This window comes from Macaca nemestrina, chromosome 5, assembly GCF_043159975.1.
Source record: "Macaca nemestrina isolate mMacNem1 chromosome 5, mMacNem.hap1, whole genome shotgun sequence".
NCBI classification, from domain to species: domain Eukaryota; kingdom Metazoa; phylum Chordata; class Mammalia; order Primates; family Cercopithecidae; genus Macaca; species Macaca nemestrina.
Window position 1 is genome coordinate 41,217,892 of NC_092129.1, and position 23,181 is coordinate 41,241,072.

At 36.7% G+C, this 23,181-nt stretch overlaps 1 protein-coding gene and 1 long non-coding RNA gene across 19 annotated transcripts in view; one reads left to right on the forward strand and one right to left on the reverse strand.

Annotated features, from left to right (window-relative positions):
• LOC105465673 (microtubule associated protein 7) overlaps positions 1-23,181 on the reverse strand; it is a 215,723-nt gene that overhangs the window by 121,931 nt on the left and 70,611 nt on the right. The window contains exon 1 of one of the 18 annotated variants that reach the window (XM_011714239.3): positions 6,461-7,726. The exons of 16 other annotated variants lie outside the window; for them this stretch is intronic. In XM_011714239.3, coding sequence (XP_011712541.2) covers positions 6,461-6,482 — 22 coding nt within the window. In that variant the 5' untranslated portion in view covers positions 6,483-7,726. Of the gene's footprint in view, positions 1-6,460; positions 7,727-23,181 lie in introns of those variants that run through there. One more of the 18 variants, XM_011714241.3, reaches the window with a different exon arrangement.
• Positions 14,114-16,102, forward strand: LOC139363314 (uncharacterized). Its single transcript, XR_011623410.1, has 3 exons — positions 14,114-14,248; positions 15,367-15,522; positions 15,747-16,102. It is a non-coding gene; the product is annotated as an uncharacterized lncRNA (long non-coding RNA).

Here is a 23,181-nt window from a genome sequence, read left to right on the forward strand (position 1 = left end):
AAGCTGCATTAGGGTGAAGAGATTATGGACGGTGTTCCTTTGTTTTTGCCAAAATTTCTGTAATGCTATGTTATATTTGGATCATTAAAATAAATACGTTTACTTATTATACACATGAAGCACTGTTTATAAAAAAATGCTTCGAAAACAGACATTTTTCTTAGTTGAAACTGGTTTATCTTCCTAATTCGTCACCTAAAAAACAGTTTACATATCATAGAAAACAAAAGGAAACAAGTCAGCCCTGTAGTTTTTCATGTGGAAAGACTGATTTCTTCTAGGTTAGAAGGGTCCTCTGTCATGCCCCATCCTTCAATACAAGCAAATTTACAATTTCCTGGACTGTGACTTGTAGAATGCAGCCTCACCTGCCATCCTGGGACTAGACTTTTCCTGTGGGCTGAGGTAGCTGTGGAGTTGCTGTCATAATAAACACCAGAGTGAAGCCACATCTAAGGTTCATCTGAAGATTTTTTTTTTAAATTAACTGCTTTAAATCCATAGCACACTTAATTTAATAGTTCCTGAGGAATACAGCCCTCCACTAGACCCAATGATAACACATGATTTTCATTACACATGTCCTAAGGTATATGGACCTCTTAGGTTCCAATAACAGGATTTCAATCAACTCAGTTGCTATTGGGTATAGCGAGTGTAACTTATACAAAAAGTCTAAAACTCTCTACACAGCTGACACAATTAAGAATTTCTCTGTCTTATTCCTAACAGCTCCATTTGATTCCTAACACCCATTGTACACCTTAAAAATATTTAAGAAAATACACAGTCAAGAATATAATTAAGAAGTATTTAAGAAAACTCCAAACTCCATGTTTTATAACTAAGAGAATTCTCACTTACATATAGCTACATTCATGTAGAGAAACAGCTTTTGCTTATTGATGATTTCACCTAATTTGAATCCAACCAAAAATCCTGAATGACATATTTAATTTTTACCTTGCATGACTGAAACGTTATTACTGAATACTTACATATTTAAATTGTGTATTTCACTTATGAGAAAAATAAAAATACAAATTTCAAGTTCTCAAAGCAAGAAGGTTCAATAAAACGTTATATAAAAATGTTGATCTTTGACTATAACTGTTACGTTAAAGAGAAACATGAAACCTTGGCATTGTTAATATTGGTTCAAGTAAGTGGAAAGCTTAAATATTAACATTTACCTTCCTTGGTCCTTCATCGCATGTTACTTGCTATTCAGGCCACATGAGTTTATTGTCTGTGATATTAGATACGCACTTATGTAACCTAATGGGTTATGATCCAGAAATGGATTAAGGCAATATCTTTTAAAATAGAATATGCCTTGCAGCAAAGTATCCTCTGATTGAGAATACTGATGCCTTTAAGGATTGTTTGGGGTATTCTGAAGAAAACTACGTGTCAACACATATAACTGGAAATAGAGTGGAATTTACTTATACGCTTTTAGGGTTTTCTCTCTAAACACTATTAGGAGTTTTAGACTTTGGTGAACAAACTGCCTTGGGTTTTAAAAAGTAGAAAAACTCTTATTTATGCTAAGTAGTCATATGCTATTGGTTCAAATCCGTATTCTCACATATTTAAAAACTTTAAGTTTTAAAAGGCCAATTGCCTTGTAGTTCACTTAAAATGTATTTACTTATGTCGCCTTAAGGCTCTGATTAAAAATAAATAAATTACATTGTTAGGATGGTATATCAAGCCAGGCATAGTGTCACATACTTGTAGTCCCAGCTACTCAGGAGGCTGAGGTAGGAGGATCGCTTACTTGAGCCCAGGGGTTCCAGTCTAGCCTGGGCAGCATAGTAAGACCCTTCTCTCAAAAAAAAAAAAAAAAAAAGAAAAAAGAAAAAAGATGGTATACCACTGGTTGCAATTTAGTACAAAAATTTCAGTTCAGAGACTAGTCACTAAAGAATGACTCAGTGAAATGCTATGAGAAAGGATTGGGGGCTTTTAATGTATCATTTATATCTTAAACTATAAACGGTAAATATTAGAACTTGGGCATTTTTAGGTTGTGTGACAGTGTGTATTACCATCTCAGTATTCTTCCTGATTTAAGTTTCTGCCAGTTCTTTCATTTTATCTCATTTCTAGAACAGACACAGCAGATTTTTATGTTTAAACTTAACAACTCTTTGCCTGGACAGCATGGCAGATTCATGAGCAACACATTTCCTAGAAAAAGAATCTCTAACTTCTGTCCTTGATATGCCCCTACCGGTGCTCTTTGCCTGTGAATACCTAGGTGGAGGGCAAGTTAAATTCCATTTAACTGAATATACTTTGAGGTCTCAGGAGGTTTAGGTGAGTGGATGATGGTATTTAAAACTTTAATTTTATAGGCTGGGTTTGGTGGCTCACACCTGTAATCCCAGCACTTTAGGAGGCTGAGGTAGGTGGATCACCTGAGCTCAGGAGTGTGAGACAAGCCTGGGCAACATGGTGAAACCCTGTCTCTACTAAAAATACAAAACTTAGCTGGACATGGTGGTGCATGCCTGTAGTCCCAGCTACTTGGGAGGCTGAGGTGGGAGGATCACTTGAGCCTGGGAGGCAGAGGCTGCAGTGAGTCAAGATCGTGCCATTGCACTCCAGCCTGGGCGACAGAGTGAGATCCTATCTCAAAAAAAAAAAAAAAAAAAAAAAGAACACCACACACACAAAAAACAAAAAACCCTTTAATTTTATTGATGCATGTTTCAAAGACCACCTATTCTAAATATCATAAGGCTCAGAAGAGTAAACAGTTTTGAAAATCAAAGAATTATTCTCTTGGAGGAAATTTCCACCAGATTTTTATGCAGCATAATTGTAGTCAATTAATACATCTTAAGAGTTTGATCCCATATCATTTAAAAGGCATACCGTATACATAATGATATTTATGAAGAATTAAAATACTAACCAGAAATACAATTTTCATTTATTGAATATCTACTGTGTTTCAGAATGTATTAAATGTTTAAATACCTTGTCTCATTCAATTTATTGCTCACAGGAAGAATGCATAAAGACTGCATGTTAGGAAACATTCTCCATACTCTACAGAAATGGAAACTGAGGCTCAAAGAAGCAATTTGTCAACATAAATGGCTAATTGTGAATAAAATCCACATCAAATTGACTTTAAAATCTATTATCCTAATCACTAGGCTACAATGTTTTCTAAAGAATTTTTTTTTTTCAAAATGTACTTTAGTGTTTTCACTGTTTTGCTGGGGTGGTTTTTCACCCTTAACTAGTATTTTTGGCAAATACAGAATATAAAGTCAAAATTTAGAATCTTATTAAGGAAAGAACTTGCATTGTGTTTAGTTTATATTTGAGTAACACTGTATAATTTGCTTTATGGGTTACAGATCCTTTTCTTGTGCATAACTTACTTGATCATCTTAAATTAGAACCATTTTATAAAGGAGGAGACTGAGGCTCAGGGAGGTTAAATGTGATTTGCCTGGGGTCAGGCAAACACGAAGTGTTGGAGCTGAGTTTTGAAATCTAGTTTTCTGACTTTCAAGTACAATATTCTGTCTTCTTGGTAAAGGTACAGAGGCAATGTAAGTTTGAGAACAGCTAGTGTTCGAGTGCCTTGCTTAACAAGATTTGTAGCTTCTAAAAAAATATGCCAACCATAAAATTCCTGGTAAAGGAGCCTGAGTTGGCCATACCGCACGACCATCATTGTGTATGTGGAAGGGGCTGCCCCTCCCGCGGTGGCTGAGCAGAACGCTGGCCTCACCCAGGCTTCAGACAAAGAGAGATGTTATTCAGTCTGTGACCTGGCATTTCACCATGAAATTATCTTTCTGGAGTATTCAATTTAACTATCTTCCAAGAAGGAAGTAAACTTCCTGATTTTTTCTTTTCTGCTTGAAACATTGTTTGAATCATCTATGATAACAGAAGATATTAACATTGCATGCTGACTTTCTTTTCTTCTTCCAAAAGTTAGAACAAACCAGTAGTGGTCTGTTAACTACAGTAGTTATACTTATCCATGGTTTCACTTTCTGAGGTTCCTGTTAACTGTGCTCAACCACAGTCTGAAAATTGGTGAGTACAGTAAAATAAGATATTTTTGAGAGAGAGCGAGACCACATTCATGTAACTCCTATTACACCATATTGTTATAATTGCTCTATTTTATCATTAGCTATTGTTGCTAATCTCTTACTGTGCCTAATTTATAAATTAAACTTTATCATAGGTGTATATGCCTAGGAAAAGACATAGTACATATAGGGTTCGGTACTATCCACCATTTCTGACATGCACTGGGGATCCTGGAACCGTGGATAGAAGGACTACTGTACAAAAACAATTAGCATGTTTCACTGCAGTGAGACTCCTGATTTTATATAAAACTGTATCTTTTTGGTCATTTTGTTTGTCTTTTAACAAAGAGAGTAGGTGTGGTCTCTCCTACATTGCTGTCCTATTGAAAACTAGGGATGAATTCATTAATTTGATAATTAAGTGCCTACTGGTTGCCAGGCACTGTTTTGGGTGCTTGGGATACAGCAATGAACAAAACAGGTAACATTCCCTGCCCCCAATGAGCATATATTCTAGTGTGAGGAAAGACAAACATTAAAGCATCAGGTAGTGAAAAGTGCTGAAGTCAGACCAAACAATGACGGAGAGCAATTTTTTGTCTAGAGGAGGTCACATGTACCTTACTGTTCATTATTCCACAGCAGCTTGATGGTGAAAACAGGTTCTGCTCCCACAACCATGTGGACTTTCATGAATGAGCAGCAGGGCTGCCGTATGTCGAGTACACACACAGCTGCGAAGTGTGCAGAGGACAGCTCCCCCTGCACCTCCACTGAAATTTGAATTTATGGAAACATGCAGCTTCTATGTTCTCTACTTTTGCAGGAAATTGGAAAACTAGGACCCAAATCAATCATACAAAAATTGAGTATTTTAAAGCCACTTATCTAGGAGTTTTTGACCAATTATCTGGATTTTTAAAAAATTCTCCTTTCAATTTTAAATTTCTCTATTGGACATTTATCCAGTTTTCTTACTGAGTAACCTCTATTTCATCTGATAGAAGCAATCCTATTTTATCACATTCAAATGATAATGAAATTCAGTGCTTATGCATCAACTATGTCTTATACTAATGCTTGAAAACATATGTAAACATGCTTTCTGCAAAGAAAGATACGTCTCCATAAAACAGAATCATTAAGTGCAAAAAAAAAAAAAAAAAAGGAAAGTCAGCCGATCAAATACTAGGCAAGGCATTTTTACTCTTCCTGAATGTATATACAACCCTGAACATTTGAGATTATTCCATTGTTTAATGATATTGACACAGTTACAGAATATAAATAACCTGTCTGAAATCACAGAACTAGTAAATGTCACAGCTAAAAGACAAATTCAGATCCAACCCCAAAGGTATTTCTAATATGTTGCCCGGACCAAAAGCAAACCACTTATTCACACTAACCCATCTTCTAACAGTTACTGGATACTGGCAACTATATATCTTACATATCTTTCCTACATCAGATGTAGGAGGTGTGTTTTTATAACACAAATTTGCAAATGTTATCTGTGAAAATGAAGATTTATGCTTTTAAAAGGCAAATAATTTAGTGATTAAGGCAGCTTTATTATTCTAAAATTTAAACTTGATAGAACATCTACATAAAGAAACTTCTAGAAAAGAAAATAAAGTGATAAAAGTTACTCCCTGAAATGTAGTTTATAAAGTTCCAATGCCTGTATTTTCTCTGTAAAGCCTATGTGTGACTCACTGTTTACATAACATGAAAATGAGAGCATTCTGGTAAGGGAAGACATAACTGGGCAGCACAAATAATGTTTCTGATAAAAAACAAAACAAAATAAAAAAAGCAATAAGTAGGCAAGATGTGATCTTTCTTTTTAATAAGCAAACAACAGCACTCCCCAAATACACCTCTCTAAATAGAAAAGCAACCATTTTTTCAAAAACCCCGATCTGATCTAGACACAAATATTAAGAGGGCTAAGAAATTATCAATAAATTATATACTGAAAATTTTTTTTGGACAGCAGCATAATTGTCTATGTTTGTCTAGTTTGCTACTGTTCAGCTTCTCACTTTGTTTTTGTCAAAAAAAGAAAGAAATATGGAAAATAGAGAATGATGATGGTTTGCCTTTAATTTTCAAGGAAACTATCACACGGCTCTAGGACATGAAGGCAGAAGTATAAATCCATAGTTTATATAGCAAATATCATTTTATTTAATTAAATTCCCACTCCTTTTTCTAAGGACATGAAAACAATGATAAAAAAAAAAAAGTTCTATTAGATTTCCTACTCTGTATTTCCACTTGTTACAAGTATTAATTTGTCAAAATGGATGTAAAGATTGCCTGATTACTGAATGTCCTTATTAAGGTTTTCAAGACACATTTTGAGCCCAAGAACTTACAGTCCAGTTTAGTGCCTTCCATGCTAAAATCCTTCTTTCTTGAATATCCTGCAACATATCTGCATGTCTCCCTCTTCTTGCTTTGCGTCCCTCAGCCAGGCAAAGACCAAATATCAGTGAAGGGGCCGTTTAATCATGCTAAGTATTATCTCTCACACAGCGTGAGGTAGCTCAGGAGGAGAGCAAAGGGTGGTGAGACATACGACTCGACAGCCACTGTTTTTAAACAGTAACCGTGTTCACTGAACCAAGCAAAAACTGGGAAAGGCGTCTGTTCAAAAAAGCCAGTGAAGCTCAAATGGCTATGGGCTGGGAGTAGGGGAGGCTTTTCCTGGTTAAGAAATGGTTGCTAAACATCAGCTCAGTCTCAGGGATTCAAACTCAGAGACCCCAAACAGAATGCACATTAAACATACATTAAAAACTTAATTGTTTACCAAAATCATCTAAATATTACATACTACTTCTCCAGACTTTCTGTCTTTGGGCTTCCTGATGCATTAACAATGTCATTTAAAACCCTGAGGGTTATGGCTGATTTTGTTCCCATACTAAAAGCATCTGAAAAAGGCGATCATTTAAGATCAGTCAGGCAGAGTGGCCTCTGTTCTCCCTTCACTGCTGAGAACAGACACGCAGTCACTGAGAAAGTGTATGGAATGACGTTTAGGTACCCTGTTCAGAAGGTCCAAAAACTTGACTTGCTTTTAGCAAGTTCTGAATAATTCTGAAGGCTTTCACAGGGGAGAGGAAGAAGTAGTGAATTTAAATGCTAAAGTTTTAGAAGTTATTTCTATATACGTTAAATATTGGTCCTCAGAGTTTATCTTTTTTTTAGTCAGTGATATATTGCATTGTAAACTGTGAACTCAACATGACTACCACACTTTTGACTTGGGATTATCTTTAAAAGGGCTTTTTGTTTAGGGTCATAGAGTGGGAACCGAGGAGAAAGGATCAGGTTAAATCCTTGCCCTGCCCTCATAGCATTTAAAAACATGTGACCTGGGGGCCAAAACACTTTGATTAAAACCAATTAACTTAATGAGTTTGGGTGAGCAGTGGGCCCAATGTGAAAAGGAAAACACAATTTTTAGAAGAAAATAAAACCTGCCAAACCCCTCTGAACTAGCCCCTTTGAGCAGCTGGACCTGACCCAAAAAAGAGACTGGCCACTCATGGTTTCTAAGACGTGTGAGGATCAAACGCAGGCACTGGACTTGGCAACTAACCTTGTTAATACCCTTGGAACTACAGACTCCTTAGGAGGAGCCAGTGGAGTGCCAGATCCAGCCCAGCACCACCCCTACAGCCCCAGGGACCCAGCATCAGAGGGTATGACCACCACTCCCCACCCACTCCATTTTCAAAAGTAGCCTATATAGACATGGGCAACACCTCGTGTGCACGGCTTCTCCACCTTGGTACTACTGACTTTTTTTTTCTTTTTATCCTTCTTATGGTACTGATACTGACATTTTAGACTGAATAATTCTTTGTTGTGGGTGGCAGCTGAAACTTATTGATCATCTATTATGTGTCAGATATTATTCTAAGGGCTTTTGCACAGATGAACTGGTCTACTCTCACAATAACCCTATTATGACGCCAGTTTTACAGATGAGGAAACTCTGAGATACAGAAGAACTGTTGAAGATGTTAAGTGGCAGACTCTTAATCCCTATACAGATGCTGCTCAACTTACAATGGGGTTATGTCCTGATAAGCCCATTATAAGTTAAAAATATTGTAAGTTGAAAAAGCATTTAATCCACCTAACCTACTGAATATCATAGCTTAGCCTAGCCTACCTTAAATGTGCTAAGAACACTGACATTAGGCTACAGTTGGCAAAACCATCTAACACAAAGCTTATTTTATAATACAGTGTTGAATATCTCATGTAATTTATTTAACACTGTACCTGAAGTGAAAAACAGAATTGTTGTATGGGTACTCAAAGTGTGTTTTGTACTGCATGCCTACGGCCTTCACACCATCATAAAGCTGAAAACTCCTAAGTCGGGAACTGGCTGCACTATGTTCCACTGTAGCATCTACCCTCCCTCTAAGTAAGGAGGTGACTTCTCACTTCCGAGCAACAAAGGCATTCAGGCCAGTGCTGCCTGCTGATGGGAAATGACTGGTACCACAAGGAGAGAAGAAAGGCAGGGAAAGACAGAGGACATTGTGTGGAGACAGTGCACCACTCTTCCCTTAGGAAAAACAGTTTTGTTTTTTTTTTAAAACTAAATGGTGGTGAATTCATCCAGAAAAACAGCTGAATGCCAACAAGAGAGAAAAGAGAATAAAGGTTTTTGTATATGACAAGCGGCTCAAGCCAATTTCTTGGTCCCAGTGCATGCAGCAGTGGGTACTGTCAATTACGCATTATCTTAAACTGTACACTGCACAGTCACTGTCGTAGAAACAGGCATGATCCTAAATCATTCTTGGTATTTTCTCAAGATTAAGGTATCAGCTTATCACCCCACTTTTGGTTTCATTCTCTTTTCTTTTCTTTCTTTCTTTCCCTCCCTCCCTCCCTGGCTTCCTTTTCTTCCTTCCTCCCTCCCTCCTTTCTTTCTTGCTTGCTTGCTTTCTCTTTCCTTTCTCTCTCTCTCTCTCTCTCTCTCTTTTTCTTTGAAGGTCCCACTCTGTCACCGAGGCTGCAGTGCAGTGGTGTGATCTTGGCTCACTGCAACCTCTGCCTCCTGGGCTCAAGTGATCCTCCCATCTCAGCCTGTCGAGTAGCTGGGACCACAGAGGCATGCCACCATGCCCAGCTTTTTTTTTTTTTTTTTTGGTAGAGAAGGGGTTTTGCCATGTTGCCATGTTGCCCAGGCTGGTCTTGAACTCCTGGCTCAAGCAATCCTCCTGTGTTAGCCTCCCAAAGTGCTGGGATTACAGGCATGAGCCACTGCGCCTGGCCTGGTTTCATTTTCAATATACTATATAGCAAAACGACATCAGTGCTGGATACTGGCAGATGGATGAAGCCCAAACTGATAGCTTACAATTTAATGTAAAGAAATGGAAATCAAGGGGAAATAAAAATTGGTTCAAGTCAAGATCACACAATAATCCCTAACAAATATAAAATACAATAAACATTTTGTAATGGGAGTTGGCGAATTATAAACTTGACTGCAGAGAAGTTCAGGGAGAACTCTGCGGGTCCACATCCTCCCCTTTTGTGCATGAATTCATTGCCTACTTGCTTTCTTCAGAGTCGTTCTAACCCTGCTCTCTAGTCAAGTTCATGATTCAACAGCTCTTTCCTCCATTCTTAAGGCTATGTTGCTACCCTTGAAACTGAAGAAAGCCTTGTCTTGCCCTAGTAACATGTGGAGGCTGTTCACATCCTTTCCGATTCTCTCTCATCAAATCTGCAATCTGACACCTTGCTCTTTTTTGTTCTTTCTTCTTTCCTGTTTCTCCCTCTTAGCTTTTGGCTACTAATAGAGAAACTGGTTTTTGTAAAACAGGAACTCTGAAGTTGCAGCAAGAATTCCATGAGGTTATGAGATATGCAGTAGTATTCCTGCTTATTGTCTCCTCCCCAGCTTTCCTGAGGTATAATTGGCAAATAACAATTGTATCTATTTAGGGTGTACAACATAATGATGTGCTCTACATATACACTATGAAACAATTACCACAATCAAGTTAATTAACGCTTCCATCACCTCCCATAGTTTTCATTTTGTGTGTGTGGTAAGAACACAAGATCTACTCTCTTAGCAAATTCAAGGTATACAATATAGTATTGTTAATTATAGTCACCATGCTGCACATTAGGTTTCCAGAATTTAGTCATCCTGCCTGAGATTTTGTACCCTTTGGCCAACATCTCATTTTCCCCCACCCTCCTCTGCTTGCTTTCAACAAAGCTTTATTCCACAAAGAATTGTGTCCTCCTGCATTCTTTTGTATTCCTTAGAATACATCAGAGGTGGCAGGAGTAGAAGGTGTGTGTGTGTGCGTTTTTGTGTGTGTGTGTTAGTGAACGTAAAAATGAAAAGATGAAGATCTAGTTGTTCTACCAGATAACTGAAAGCATATGGATAGGCTAAGCACTTCCTCTGGAAAAAAAAAAAATGCACTTACAGTGTATTCTCATTATTTACAAGAATTTAAAATTTTTTTCCTTGCAGAGTTTCACATATTTTACACTAGAATCACATATACTAAATGTCGTTATCATCATTATCAAAATGGTACAGTTTAAACTCTTGGTGTTTGGTAGAATTGTGTTTATCTAACATAAATGCCAGGGAACTTGGCTATTGTTATTTTAAGAGGCAAATTCTGAGAAACAGATTTCACTTATGTTTTATTTATGGTTATAGAAAAGTAAAAGCAGAGATTCATTTTATAAAGAAGATGGTGCTTTTTTTGCTGAAAAATTGAAAAGCTAAAAGCACACATATAATATACGTTATTAAAGGACCCTGTTCACCCAGGCTATCATTTGCTCCAAGCTGATTATGATCACGGGAGGTCTTACTTGAACACATCTGAATTGTCTCAAATTCCAATGGCAGCCCAGGAGTACTGCAGCACATCACTTGCTCTGGACTCCCTTCTTAATCGTAGTTCTTTATTTGCCATTGCTTTTGTGTTTGAAAAGTAGTAAGTGGAGCTTTTGGAGGGTTTTTGTTTGCTTTCAACATTTACAATGTAATCTGGCACTCAGGTTTTACTTTCCTTCTCAACAGTTATCTTATTCTCTTTTCTTTTTCCTTTAGAGAGTCTCTAGAGGACACACTCTTCAAGATGCTGGAAAAGGAAGTTGCTGGGTTTTTTTTTTTAAGCCCAAGATTTATAGTACCTTGGACAGTGACAAAAGCTACCCATGCTGTTTATTTAGGAGACATTCACTTGATTCAGTTACCAACGTACCCTGCATGTGATTGTTTCTCAAAATCTGCATTTACATTACCCTGGAATCTTGCACGCAATCCTCAAATTGCAGAAACATCTAAACCTCACAAAAGCAGACAAAACTATAACAAGAGATACTTTAATTTTCTATATTAATACTTTTCTACTCTGCCTGTAATCAAGCCTTCCCACTCTTCTTCCTACCCTTACTACAGGCATATCACTAGCTATGACTGGCTTTCCTGTGGCACTTGTGAGACTCATACTGGTTTAGGGATAATTACAATGAAGCCACTTTTAAATGTTTATGATTGAAGCAAAAGTTCTTATGGAACATTGCAGCAAAATCAGGTTGCCCAGTCTGGATTATTGGGGCTGAAACCCGGGAAGAGTCAAACGCTAGACTCTTTCTAGCAACAGTCAATTGCTTCTTTCAACGGAAAGAATTTCTGCCAAAATACTATTTCTCAACCATTTTTTTTTTTTTACAACAGCTCAAAGATTTAATTGTCCCCTTTCACATGGGAAACTTGTAGTCAAATATTATCTGAACTCGCTACCTTTTCCTGTTAATTTCTACAAATTAATTACAAAGTATTTCAGAGAGGATTTCACTGATACAGAGGATTAATGGGAGAGCCTGACAGCTGGAGTCCTATGTTAGATTAGAAATTAAAATAAGGAACTTGACCTACTTTCAAAAGGGACATTTGTTAATTTCCTTAAACCAAACCAATGTAATCTTTCAGTTATTTGCCTTCAGAATATGGGGCTAAAATACCTGTGTCATCACAGGGAACAAAAATACATTATCTGTATGTATAAGAAACTCTTGGACAAAATATCTTTGACTTTAAAAAACACACATAATTTGATGTTTCCTTTTAGGTATATCCCAGGCTATGAACTTCACTCATTGCTCCCAACCACTAGCCCTAGATAATACACTCTCCTTAGTGAGTAGCAGCCAGTAATGCCACAATGAAACTGGGGAATAGAGGGAAGAAAAAAGTCAAGTCTAATATACCCAAAAGAAGAAATTCTTCCTTATAACCTAATTTGCATGCAGCCTACTTGACAGCCTAGGCTCAAACCAGCATTACCACTTTGCTTCCAGCTTTAGCCTACCAACTCATTCCTATAACTTGTCAGATTAGTCTCCCTTAAAAAACAAAACAAACAAAACAAAACAAAACAAAAACAGCTCAAGTAGCTCATCATTCCCCTGCTCAAATCATATCTTCCAAGTGCCCACTAAATCAAGGTCACTGCAATGTCTTTCCTTCTACTTTTCAAGAATTATTTCCCATTCCCAGATATCCCATGGTTTTACAGAATGTGTGTACTTGCTATTCCTTTAACATGCCTCATGATTTCCTTGTCTATTTCCTTCTTTCATGCTGGCTCTTCTTTCCACCTGAAATGTCTCTTCAATCATCTCTGTTAAATCTTCCAAACACATGCCCTCACCCTCCCTAAAGTACATCTCAGTTCTCCCAAACAGAAGTGCTTGTCTTCTCTCTATAGAAGCCACAAACACACTGTGGCTAACACTAACAGCATTACCACAGGAGGAGAGGGTTATCACACTCATCTGTTTAGTCCCTGAAAGGCTTTGTGCATAGCTCAAGAAACGCCTGAACTGCAACGGCCTACCTTCCAGTATGAGTCAATTCCAGTGGCACTGGTATATAATAACAAGCTGCAATCTCAAAGTTCAGACATAACTGCTTTAAATATTTTAGTATCTGTTCTTGTAGATTTTTTAAAGTATAAATATGTACATGTATATAATATAAAAATGGGATCTTCCATGTAAAACTATTTTAGAATCTGTTTGATATCTGACATCTTCCATGTAAAAAGTATGTTTCTAAAATGCCTTTATTAATGGCTGTATAATATTGAATTGTAGGGAAGCACTAACTTATGTAGCAGATTCCCAAAATTAGACTGTTTCCAGTTTTTCAATGTTATAAAGCAAGGCTGCCTATAGAGCTGTGCAAACTTTATCAATGTCTGAAGGGTAAATTCCTCAAGAGGAATTGCTAAATCTTTGGTTAGGAACATTTAAAAAGAATTGTGATATATTTTGCCAAAGAGAACCCTTATTGCTTCATCCTGATTGATGGCAGTGATTCATTTACTAGTGTCTCTCATTTACCAAATGCCTGCTGTGTTCCAGGAGCTGTTCTTCAAGACTCTTACATCCACTGGATGGAGACAGATAATATATGAGAGAACAGGTTAATAAATCAGATCAATATTATGAAAAAAACAATATTGGGGGTGGGAGATGTTTGTAGGGGTGGTCAGGGAGGGCCTCTCTGAGAAAGTAGCAGTACAGGTTAAAGAGGACCCAGTAAGAAATTAGTGCTTCAGACAGAGGGATGAGTAAGGGCAAAGACCCTGAGGCTAGAGTGAAAATGAATATTCAGAGGGTGGAAAGAAAGTCACTCTGGGTTAAAAAGTGGTGAGAAAGAACAAATGCAGGGAATTGTAGTTCATATTAAAGATTTTATATTAACACCAATGGGCAACCTTTGGCAGATAAAAGGCTTTAAGGAGAAGCGTGCCAAAATCTGTCCTATTAGTCTAAAAGGTGACTTGTTGCTGTGTAGAGACTGACTGGAGGTCAGGCTGCACATGGCGGGGGCGAGTGTAGAGCAGTGAGCCCAGTTCAGTCACTGATGTCATAATCTGGGGAGACAGCAGATGTGGTTTGGACCAGAAATGGACATAAGTAGACAACTGTGATACTTTGGAGGTAGAGCCAACAGCGCTTGTTAATGGACTGGATGACACCTGGCAGTTGGCTGAGTACTACTGCAACAGAGCGGCCTGAGCACCAAACAAGTGTGAGGAAAAGAATCAAGAAAGAAAAGAAGACGCATCAAAAAGGTAAAATCTGTGACAGTGTGACAAAGATGTAATCACACTGTCTCTCTATATTTTACATAGTTTATTATATAAATATTGTCTTCTATGCTGCATGTCAGTCTAAAACGTGTGTGTGTGTGTGAGACAGCATCTTGTTCTGTCACCCAGGCTGGAGTGCAGTGGCACGATCTCAGCTCATGGCAATCTCCCCCTGGGCTCAAGTGATCCTCCCACCTCAGCCTCCCAGGTAGCTGGGACCACGGGTGCACACCACTATGCTTGGCTAATTTTTGTATTTTGGGTAGAGATGGGGTTTTGCTATGTTGCCAGGCTTGTCTTGAACTCCTGACCTCAAGCAACCTGCCCGCCTCAGTTTCCCGAAGTCTGGGATTACATGCATGAGCCATCATACCCGGCCAATCTAAAATTTTTATAATTACTTTCCATGTCAATAAAAACTCTTCATAGATGTACCAAATATACTAGGTATGTTCACCTTCTGTACATTCAAGTTATTTCAATTTTTGCTATGACTTTATACATAAATCTTTAACTGCAGATTAGATTGCAAGGGGAATCAGTAAGTCAAAAGTAGGAATAGCTTTAGGGCTTTAATACCTAGCACCCAAAATAATTTCCTGACAGTTTTTACCAGTTTACTCTCTTACCAACACTGTAGGTGAGTTACTATCTAAATGTATTGCATATTCTCATTAAAAGCAAACACAAATCTTGGTATAGCATTTATAAAAAGGTTGTAAACATAAATTATATAATTGAACATACAAGAGAATTAACATTTTTGGAGAATATATTATCATTTTAATATAAATGTTGCCAGTAGTACTGTAGATTCTCCAACAAAAGCATCTCTACTGAAAACAAGTTATATAAACTCTCAGATTAGAGCTCTTACTATTAACTACTGAGAGCAGATCAGCCTTCTTGATGTGTTGATCTTTAAACTTTCTTTTAAATGTAATAGACATACTGCTAAACAACATCGTGTTCAACCTCCTGTGATTTAAATAATCTGCTACAAAGTTAATATGCCAGAGTTTTAGTATCAAAAATTATAATCAGTTATGAAAGGTATATGAGAAAGTTGGTTTAGTTAATTTTTATTTTTATTTTTTCAGGATGGAGGAATCCTTTATTTTTATATGCTTTGACAAAGAGGTTTTCAATACACAATCTTCCCAAAGGAGAAGAGAGAACATGAAAATCCGCCTTTAGCCATCATCAGCAGCTCTACTCGGGGCAGGATCCTCCTTGCCCACGTGGCAGTGAAGCGGGTATACGTCCCTTCCTTTATGAGCGCAATCTGCTGTTTCCTTTTTTTTTTTTTTTTTGAGACGGAGTCTCGCTCTGTCGCCCAGGCTGGAGGGCAGTGGCGCGATCTCGGCTCACTGCAAGCTCCGCCTCCCGGGTTCACGCCATTCTCCTGCCTCAGCCTCAGGAGAAGCTGGGACTACAGGCGCCCGCCACCACGCCCGGCTAATTTATTTTGTATTTTTAGTAGAGACAGGGTTTCACCGTGTTCGCCAGGATGGTCTCGATCTCCTGACCTCGTGATCCGCCCGCCTCGGCCTCCCACAGCGCTAGGATTACAGGCGTGAGCCACCGCGCCCGGCCAGTCTGCTGCTTCTTGATGGTACTTATGTTTCATCATTTTCTGCTGAAACATACATTCTATGAAACCATCAAATTGTATCTTGTATTCTTTCTCTGCCTAGATACTACCAATTCCACATGTACATTCTTTTTTGAAAGCATAGCATTGAGCAGAAAGCTTGTGGGGCAATTCAGGATGGACTGTTTTCCAGTGATCTTTGTTATGGTCCAGTCTTTTCTGCACATCAAATAAATGTAAGGTGTCCAGTGCCCTTGTCTCCTCCCTAGCCTGGTTTAATTTACTTGAGTGCGCACTATGCAAAGGGATCCTGCTTTGCTTTTGACACTAGGACCCATGTAACATGGGGCATGTCATTTATTCTCAACAGCTGTGCTGTCCAGTAGGGTAGCCTCCAGTCACATGTGCCTATTTAAATTTAAACTAATTAAAAATTCAGTTTCTTAGTTGCAGTAGCCACAGTTTAGATAATTTCTAAAGTACCTTCTAGAATTAAATTCTAATGATTTTTGTGGCTTTGAAGTTCTTTTTAAGGTGCTTTCTCTGAAAACTTTACAAAAATATAACTACAAACATTTTAACTCATTAAATAATAGAATTTCAAAAATGAAAGTTTCTTTAAGATCACCTTCATTTATTTCCTAATTTTTTTTACATAGAAAAAGTTGAAATAGAGGATATAAGAGATTTGTTCAACTTCATATGACTAGCGAATGGATAAGCAGAACTAGAACATATAATTCTTAATCTATGACACCTGCTCCAGGATTTCTACTGTGTAACAGAGAAAAGGAATCAGTTATATTAAAAGCAAAGACCAGTTAGTGTATGTGTACATTTTAGCTGTGTATGTGTAGTGTGTGTGTGTGTGTGTGTGTATACATACAAGTCTGAGACAATTTGAGCATCAAAATATGTAATTAGCAAAAAGATTTATAACCCATAGAATAAATATTCACAAGTCTACACTGATATAAACAAGAGAGAAATTAGACCTCTTCTTTATGGTAGAAAGTGAACTAATAAATGTAAAAGAAATTAATTTTTTAAAATCACTATTTGGCAACCAATATAAATACTAATTGATTCAGGCAAGAATCATCAAGGCTAAAATTAACAGATGAATATATAAGAAAGAACAGAATATTTATATGGTCTCAAAATAACTCCTCACAAGATACTTACTAATTGAAAAGGAAAAATTGGTAACTTGATAGTGGAGAAACCTAGCAGATACCACCTCAAACACATGATGGAGGTTAAAGCTGGAACAAATCAACATGTGCCTCTTGATGTGATATATGGAGAACAAAAAATCATTTCTGTGGCATTCAGGCAAAAAATATATTACCTCAGTCTAATCATAAGGAAATATCAGGCAAATCCAAATTGAGAGACGTCCTACAAAATAACTGCCCTTGAATGTTTCAAAAATGTAATATTATGAACTACAAAGACAGACACAGCGGAAGGGATAAAGATTAAAGAGACATAACAGCACAATACATAATCTTGATTTTCATTTGTTAGAAAATATATTATTGGGACAAATGATGACATATTTATAAGGTCTATAGATTAGACAATGGAAACCCCCAAAAGAGGAGTAACTAAACTTATATCGGACAAAAATAGATTTCAAGTCAAAAACTATAAAAAGAGACAAAGAAGGTCATTATTTAATGACAAAGGAGTCAATTCATTAAGAGGATATAACAACTGCAAATATATAGGCACCCAACACTGGAGCACTCAGAAATATAAAGCAAATGTTAGAGCTAAAGAGAGAGAATGACACCATTACAATAATAGCTGGAAACTTCAACACCACATTTTCAGCACTGGATAGATCATTCACACAGAAAATCAACAAACATCACACTCAATCTGCACTATAGATCAAATTGATCTAATAGGTATTTATAGGACATTTCATCCAACAGCTGTAGAATACACATTCTTCTCCTCAGCACATGGATCATTCTCAAGGCTAGAACATATGTTAGGCCACAAAACAAGTATTTTAAAATTCAAAAATAATTACATAATATCAAGGACCTTCTCTGATCACAATAGAATAAAACTAGAAATCAACAAGAAGAATTTTGAAAATTACACAAATGCATGGAAATTAAACAATATGCTCTTGAATAACCAGTGGGTCAATGAAGTAACAAATTTCTTGTAACAAATGAAAATGCAAACACATTATACCAAAACCTATGGAATACAGTGAAAACAGTACTAAAAGGAAAGTTCATAGCACTAAGTGCCTACATCAAAAAAGTTGAAAACGTCAAACAAGTAACCTAACGACATCGTACAGAACAAGAATAGCAAGAGCAAACCAAACACAAGATTAGTAGAAGAAAAGAAATTAGGGCATAAATAAATTAAAGCAGCCAGGTATGGTGGCTCAGGTCTATAATCCCACCATTTTGGAGGCCAAGGTGGGAAGATGGATTGAGGTCAAGAGTTCAAGACCAGCTTGGCCAAGACAGCAAGACCGTGTCTGTACCAAAAACAAAAACAAACAAAAAAACCAAACCAAACAAAAACAGAAACATAACATATTTTTAAAAATACAAATGATTAACAAAATGAAGCACAGGTTTTTTGAAAAGATAAACAAAATCAACAAAACATTTGCCAGAACAAGTAAGAAAAAAAGAGACATAATCCAAATAAAAATGAAAAAGGAAGCATTACAACCAATATTCCAGAAATTCAAAGGATCATTAGAGGCTACTATGAGCAACTATACACCAATAATATACCTAGAAGAAATGGATAAATTCCTAGACACACAAACCTACCAAACTTGAACCATGAAGAAATCCAAAACCTGAACAGACCAATAACAAGTAATGAGATCAAAGCAACAGTAAAAAGTTTCCCAGCAAAGAAAAGCCAAGGACTCCATGGCTTCACTGCTGAATTTTACTAAATATTTAAAGAAGAACTAATGCTAATCCTACTCAAATTATTCCAGAAAAAAAAAAGTGGAGGAGGGAGTACTTCCAAAGTCATTCTAAGAGGCATGATACCAAAATCAATCAAACAAACAAACAAACAAAAAAAAAAAAAAAAAAAAAAAAAGAAAAAGAAAGAAGGAAATGAAGAAAGGAAGAAAGAGGAAAAAAAAAAAAAAAAAAAGAAAACAAACTACAGGCCAAGATTCCTGATAAGCATTGACACAAAAATCCTCAACAAAATACTAGCAAACCAAATTCAACAACACATTAAAAAGATCATTCATCATGACCCAGTGGGATTTATCCCAGGAATGCAAGGATGGTTCAACATATGAAAAAATCAGTGTGATACATCATATCAATGGAATAAAAAAACATATAATTATTTCAAGTGATGCTGAAAAAGCATTTGATAAAGGTCATCCCTTCATGATAAAAATCCTCAAAAACTGGGAATAGAAGAAACATACCTCAACATAATAAAAGCCATATAAGACAGATCCACAGCTAGTATCATATTGAATGAGGAAAAACTGAAAGCCTTTCCTTTAAGATCTGGAACAAGACAAGAATGTCCACTTTCACCACTGTCATTCAACATAGTACTGGCAATCTTAGCTAGAATAATCAGACAAGAGAAAGAAATAAAGTGCATCCAAATTGAAAAGGAGTAAGTCAAATTATTTTTGTTTGCAGATGATACGACCTTATATTTGGAGATGCCTAAAGATGTCACCAAAATACTATTATAACTGATAAACAAATTTAGTAAAGTTGCAGGATACAAAATCAACATACAAAAATCAGTAACATTTCTATATGCCAACAGCAAACAGTCAAAATCAAGAAAGTAATCCCATTTACAATAGCTACAAATAAAATACCCAGAAATACACTTAATCAAAAAAGTGAAAGATATCTTCAAGTAAAACTGTGAAACACCAATGCAAGAAATTGAAGGGGACACACAAAACAAGAAAGATTGGAAAGATATTCATAGATGTGAAAAATCAATATTGTTAAAATGTTAGAATGTCCATAGTACCCAGATTCAATGCAATCCCTATCAAAATACCAATGACATTCTTCATAGAAACAATCCTAAAATTTATTTGGAACCACAAAAGACCCCAATAACCAAAGCTATCCTAAGCAAAAACAACAAAATTGGAGGAATCACATTACTCGACTTCAAATTATACTGCAGAGTCATAGTAACCAAAACATCATGGTACTGGCATAAAAATTATTCTGACACACAGAACAATGGAACAGAATAGATATCCCAATAATAAATCCATACATCTACAGTAAATGCATTTTCAACAAAGGTGCCAAGAACATAAACTGGCAAAAGGACAGTGTCTTCAATAAATAGTGCTGGAAAAACTGGATATACATATGCAGAAGAATGAAACTAGACCTCTATCTCTTGCCATGTACAAAAATCAAATCAAAATGGATTAAATACTTACATCTAATACTTCAAACTATGAAACTGCTAAAAGAAAACATTGGGGAAACTCTGCAGAATATTAGTCTGGGCAAAGATTTCTTGAGTAATACCCACAGGCACAGGCAACCAAAGCAAAAATGGACAAATGGGATCACTTCATGTTAAAAAGCTTTTCACAGGAAAGGAAACAATCAACAAAGTGAAGAGACAACCCACAGAGTGGAAGAAAATATTTGTAAACTATCCATTTGACAAGGGAATAATAATGAATATACAAGGAGCTCAAACAGCTCTATAGGAAACTATCTAATGATCTGATTTTGAAATGGGCAAAAGGTCTAAATAAACAGTTCTCAAAAGAATGCATACAAATGTCAAATAGGTATATGAAAAGGTGCTCACCATCATTGATTATCAGAGAAATGCAAATCAAAACTACAATGAAATATCCCCTCACCCCAGTTAAAATGGCTTTTATCCAAAAGTCAGGCAATAACAAATGCTGGTGAGGATGTGGAGAAAAGGAAACCCTTGTACAATGCTGGTGGGAATATTAATTAGTACAACCACTATGGAGAATAGTATGAAGGTTCTATAAAAACCTGAAAATAGAACTACCATATGATCCAGGAATACCACTGTTAGGTATATACTCAAAAGAAAGGAAATCAAATGTATCAGAGATATCTGCACTATTATATTTATTACAGCACTAGTTACAACAGTCAAGATTTGGAAGCAACCTCAGTGTCAAACAACAGACAAATGAATAAAGAAAATGTGGTATAAATGCACAACGGAGAACGATTCAGCCATAAAAAAGAATGAGATCTTGCTATTTGCAACAACATGGATGGAAATGAAAGAAATTAAGTGAAATAAGCCAGGGACAAAGAGATAGACTTTGTGTGTTCTCATTTGTGGGAGCTAAACATTAAAACAACTGAACTCACAGAGATAAATTGTAGAATGATGGTTATCAGCAGCTGGGAAAAGTAGTGTGGGTAGTGGTAGGGATGGAGGGAGTAGGGATGGTTAACGGTACAAAAAAATAACTAGAATAAGATCTAGTATTTGATAGCATAACAGGTTGACTACAGTCAACAATTTATTGTACATTTAAAAATAACCAAGAGTATAATTGGACTGTTTGTAACACAAAGAAAGAATAAATGCTTGTGGTGATGAACACCCCATTTACTCTGATGTGATTATGTATTATATGCCTGTATCAAAATATTTCACATGCCCCATAAATACATATAGCTACTAGGGACCCACAACAAAAATCGTTTTAAATTATTAACATTTGAAAAATCCAAGTGAAGGGTACATGGGAATTCTTTGTACTATTCTTGCAACTTTTCAGTTTTTCTGTAGGTCTGACATTATGTATGTGAAAAAATTTTAAAAGATTTACATTAGAGAAATGTAAATTAAAACCGCAATGAGATACTACCTCACACCAGTTAGAAAGGCTCTTATTAAAACGTCAAAAAATAACAGATCTGGTTAGGTTGCAGAGAAAAGGCAACACTTATACATTGCTGGTGAGAATGTAAATTAGTCACAGTGGAAAGCAGTTTGGTGATTTATCAAAGAACTTGAAATAGCAGTATCATTTGACCCAACAATCCCATTATTGGGTATATACCCAAAGAAATATAAATCATTCTACCATAAAGACACATACAGCTGGGTGTGGTGGCTCATGCCTGCAATCCCAGCACTCTGGGAGGCCGAGGTGGGTAGATCACCTGAGGTCAGCAGTTCGAGACCAGCCTGGACAACATGGTGAAACCCCGTCTCTACTAAAAATACAAAAATATTAGCTGGGTGTGGTGGCACATGCCTGTAATTCCAGCTACTTAGGAGGCTGAGGCAGGAGAATCACTTGAACCTGGGAGGCAGGGTGCTGCAGTGAGCCGAGATCGTGCCACCATACTTCAGCCTGGGTAACAGAAGGAGGCTCCATCTCAAAAAAGACACATGCACATGTTCATCACAGCACTATTCATAATAGCAAAGATATAGAATCAACCTAGATGCCCATCAATGGTAGGCAAGATAAAGAAAATGTGGTACATATATACCATGGAATACTACGCAGCCATAAAAAAGAACAGCATCATGTCCTCTGCAGCAACATGGATGAAGATGGAGGCAGTTATCCTAAGTGAACTAACGCAGGAACAAAAAACCAAATAATTCATGTTCTCACTCACATTGAGTACACATGAACACCAAGAAGGGAACAACAGACACCAGGGCCTCCTTGAGGGTGAAGGGCAGGAGGGGGGTGAGGACTAAAAAAACTACCTGTTGGTTACCGTGCTTTATTACCTGGTGACAAAATAATCTATAAACCAAACCCTGGCAACACATTATTTACCTATATAACAAACCTGCACATGTACCCCTGATATAAAAGTATTTTAAAAATTAAATTAAATTTAAAAATATTTAAACCAAGGCCACCGAATCCCTATTATTGATAGTCAAAAAAATGAATGTAACATTTGGCTGCTTTATACTCACAGGAACATTAGTTAAAATGGAAAAAAATTGAACGTAAAACACATCAAAACAACAACAACAACAAGTTTTTCTAAAAATACACTAACATTTTCTCCAAAGCAAAAGATACAAAAAGAAAGTAAACTTCTTACCTACTCCCTTCTCCATTTCTATTACAACTGTATTGCTCTAAACTTCAGAGGAAATATGAAAATGGATTCTTTTACATAGTAGCCTACCTTCAGATATTTTAAACCTTTTTTCAACAGAAAAAAAAAAATCAATTTGATTTGATCAGATGGAATAAACTGTCAGATGCCTAATTTAAAACTGGCCAGAGCAGAGCCTGCAGTGAGCCGAGATCCGGCCACTG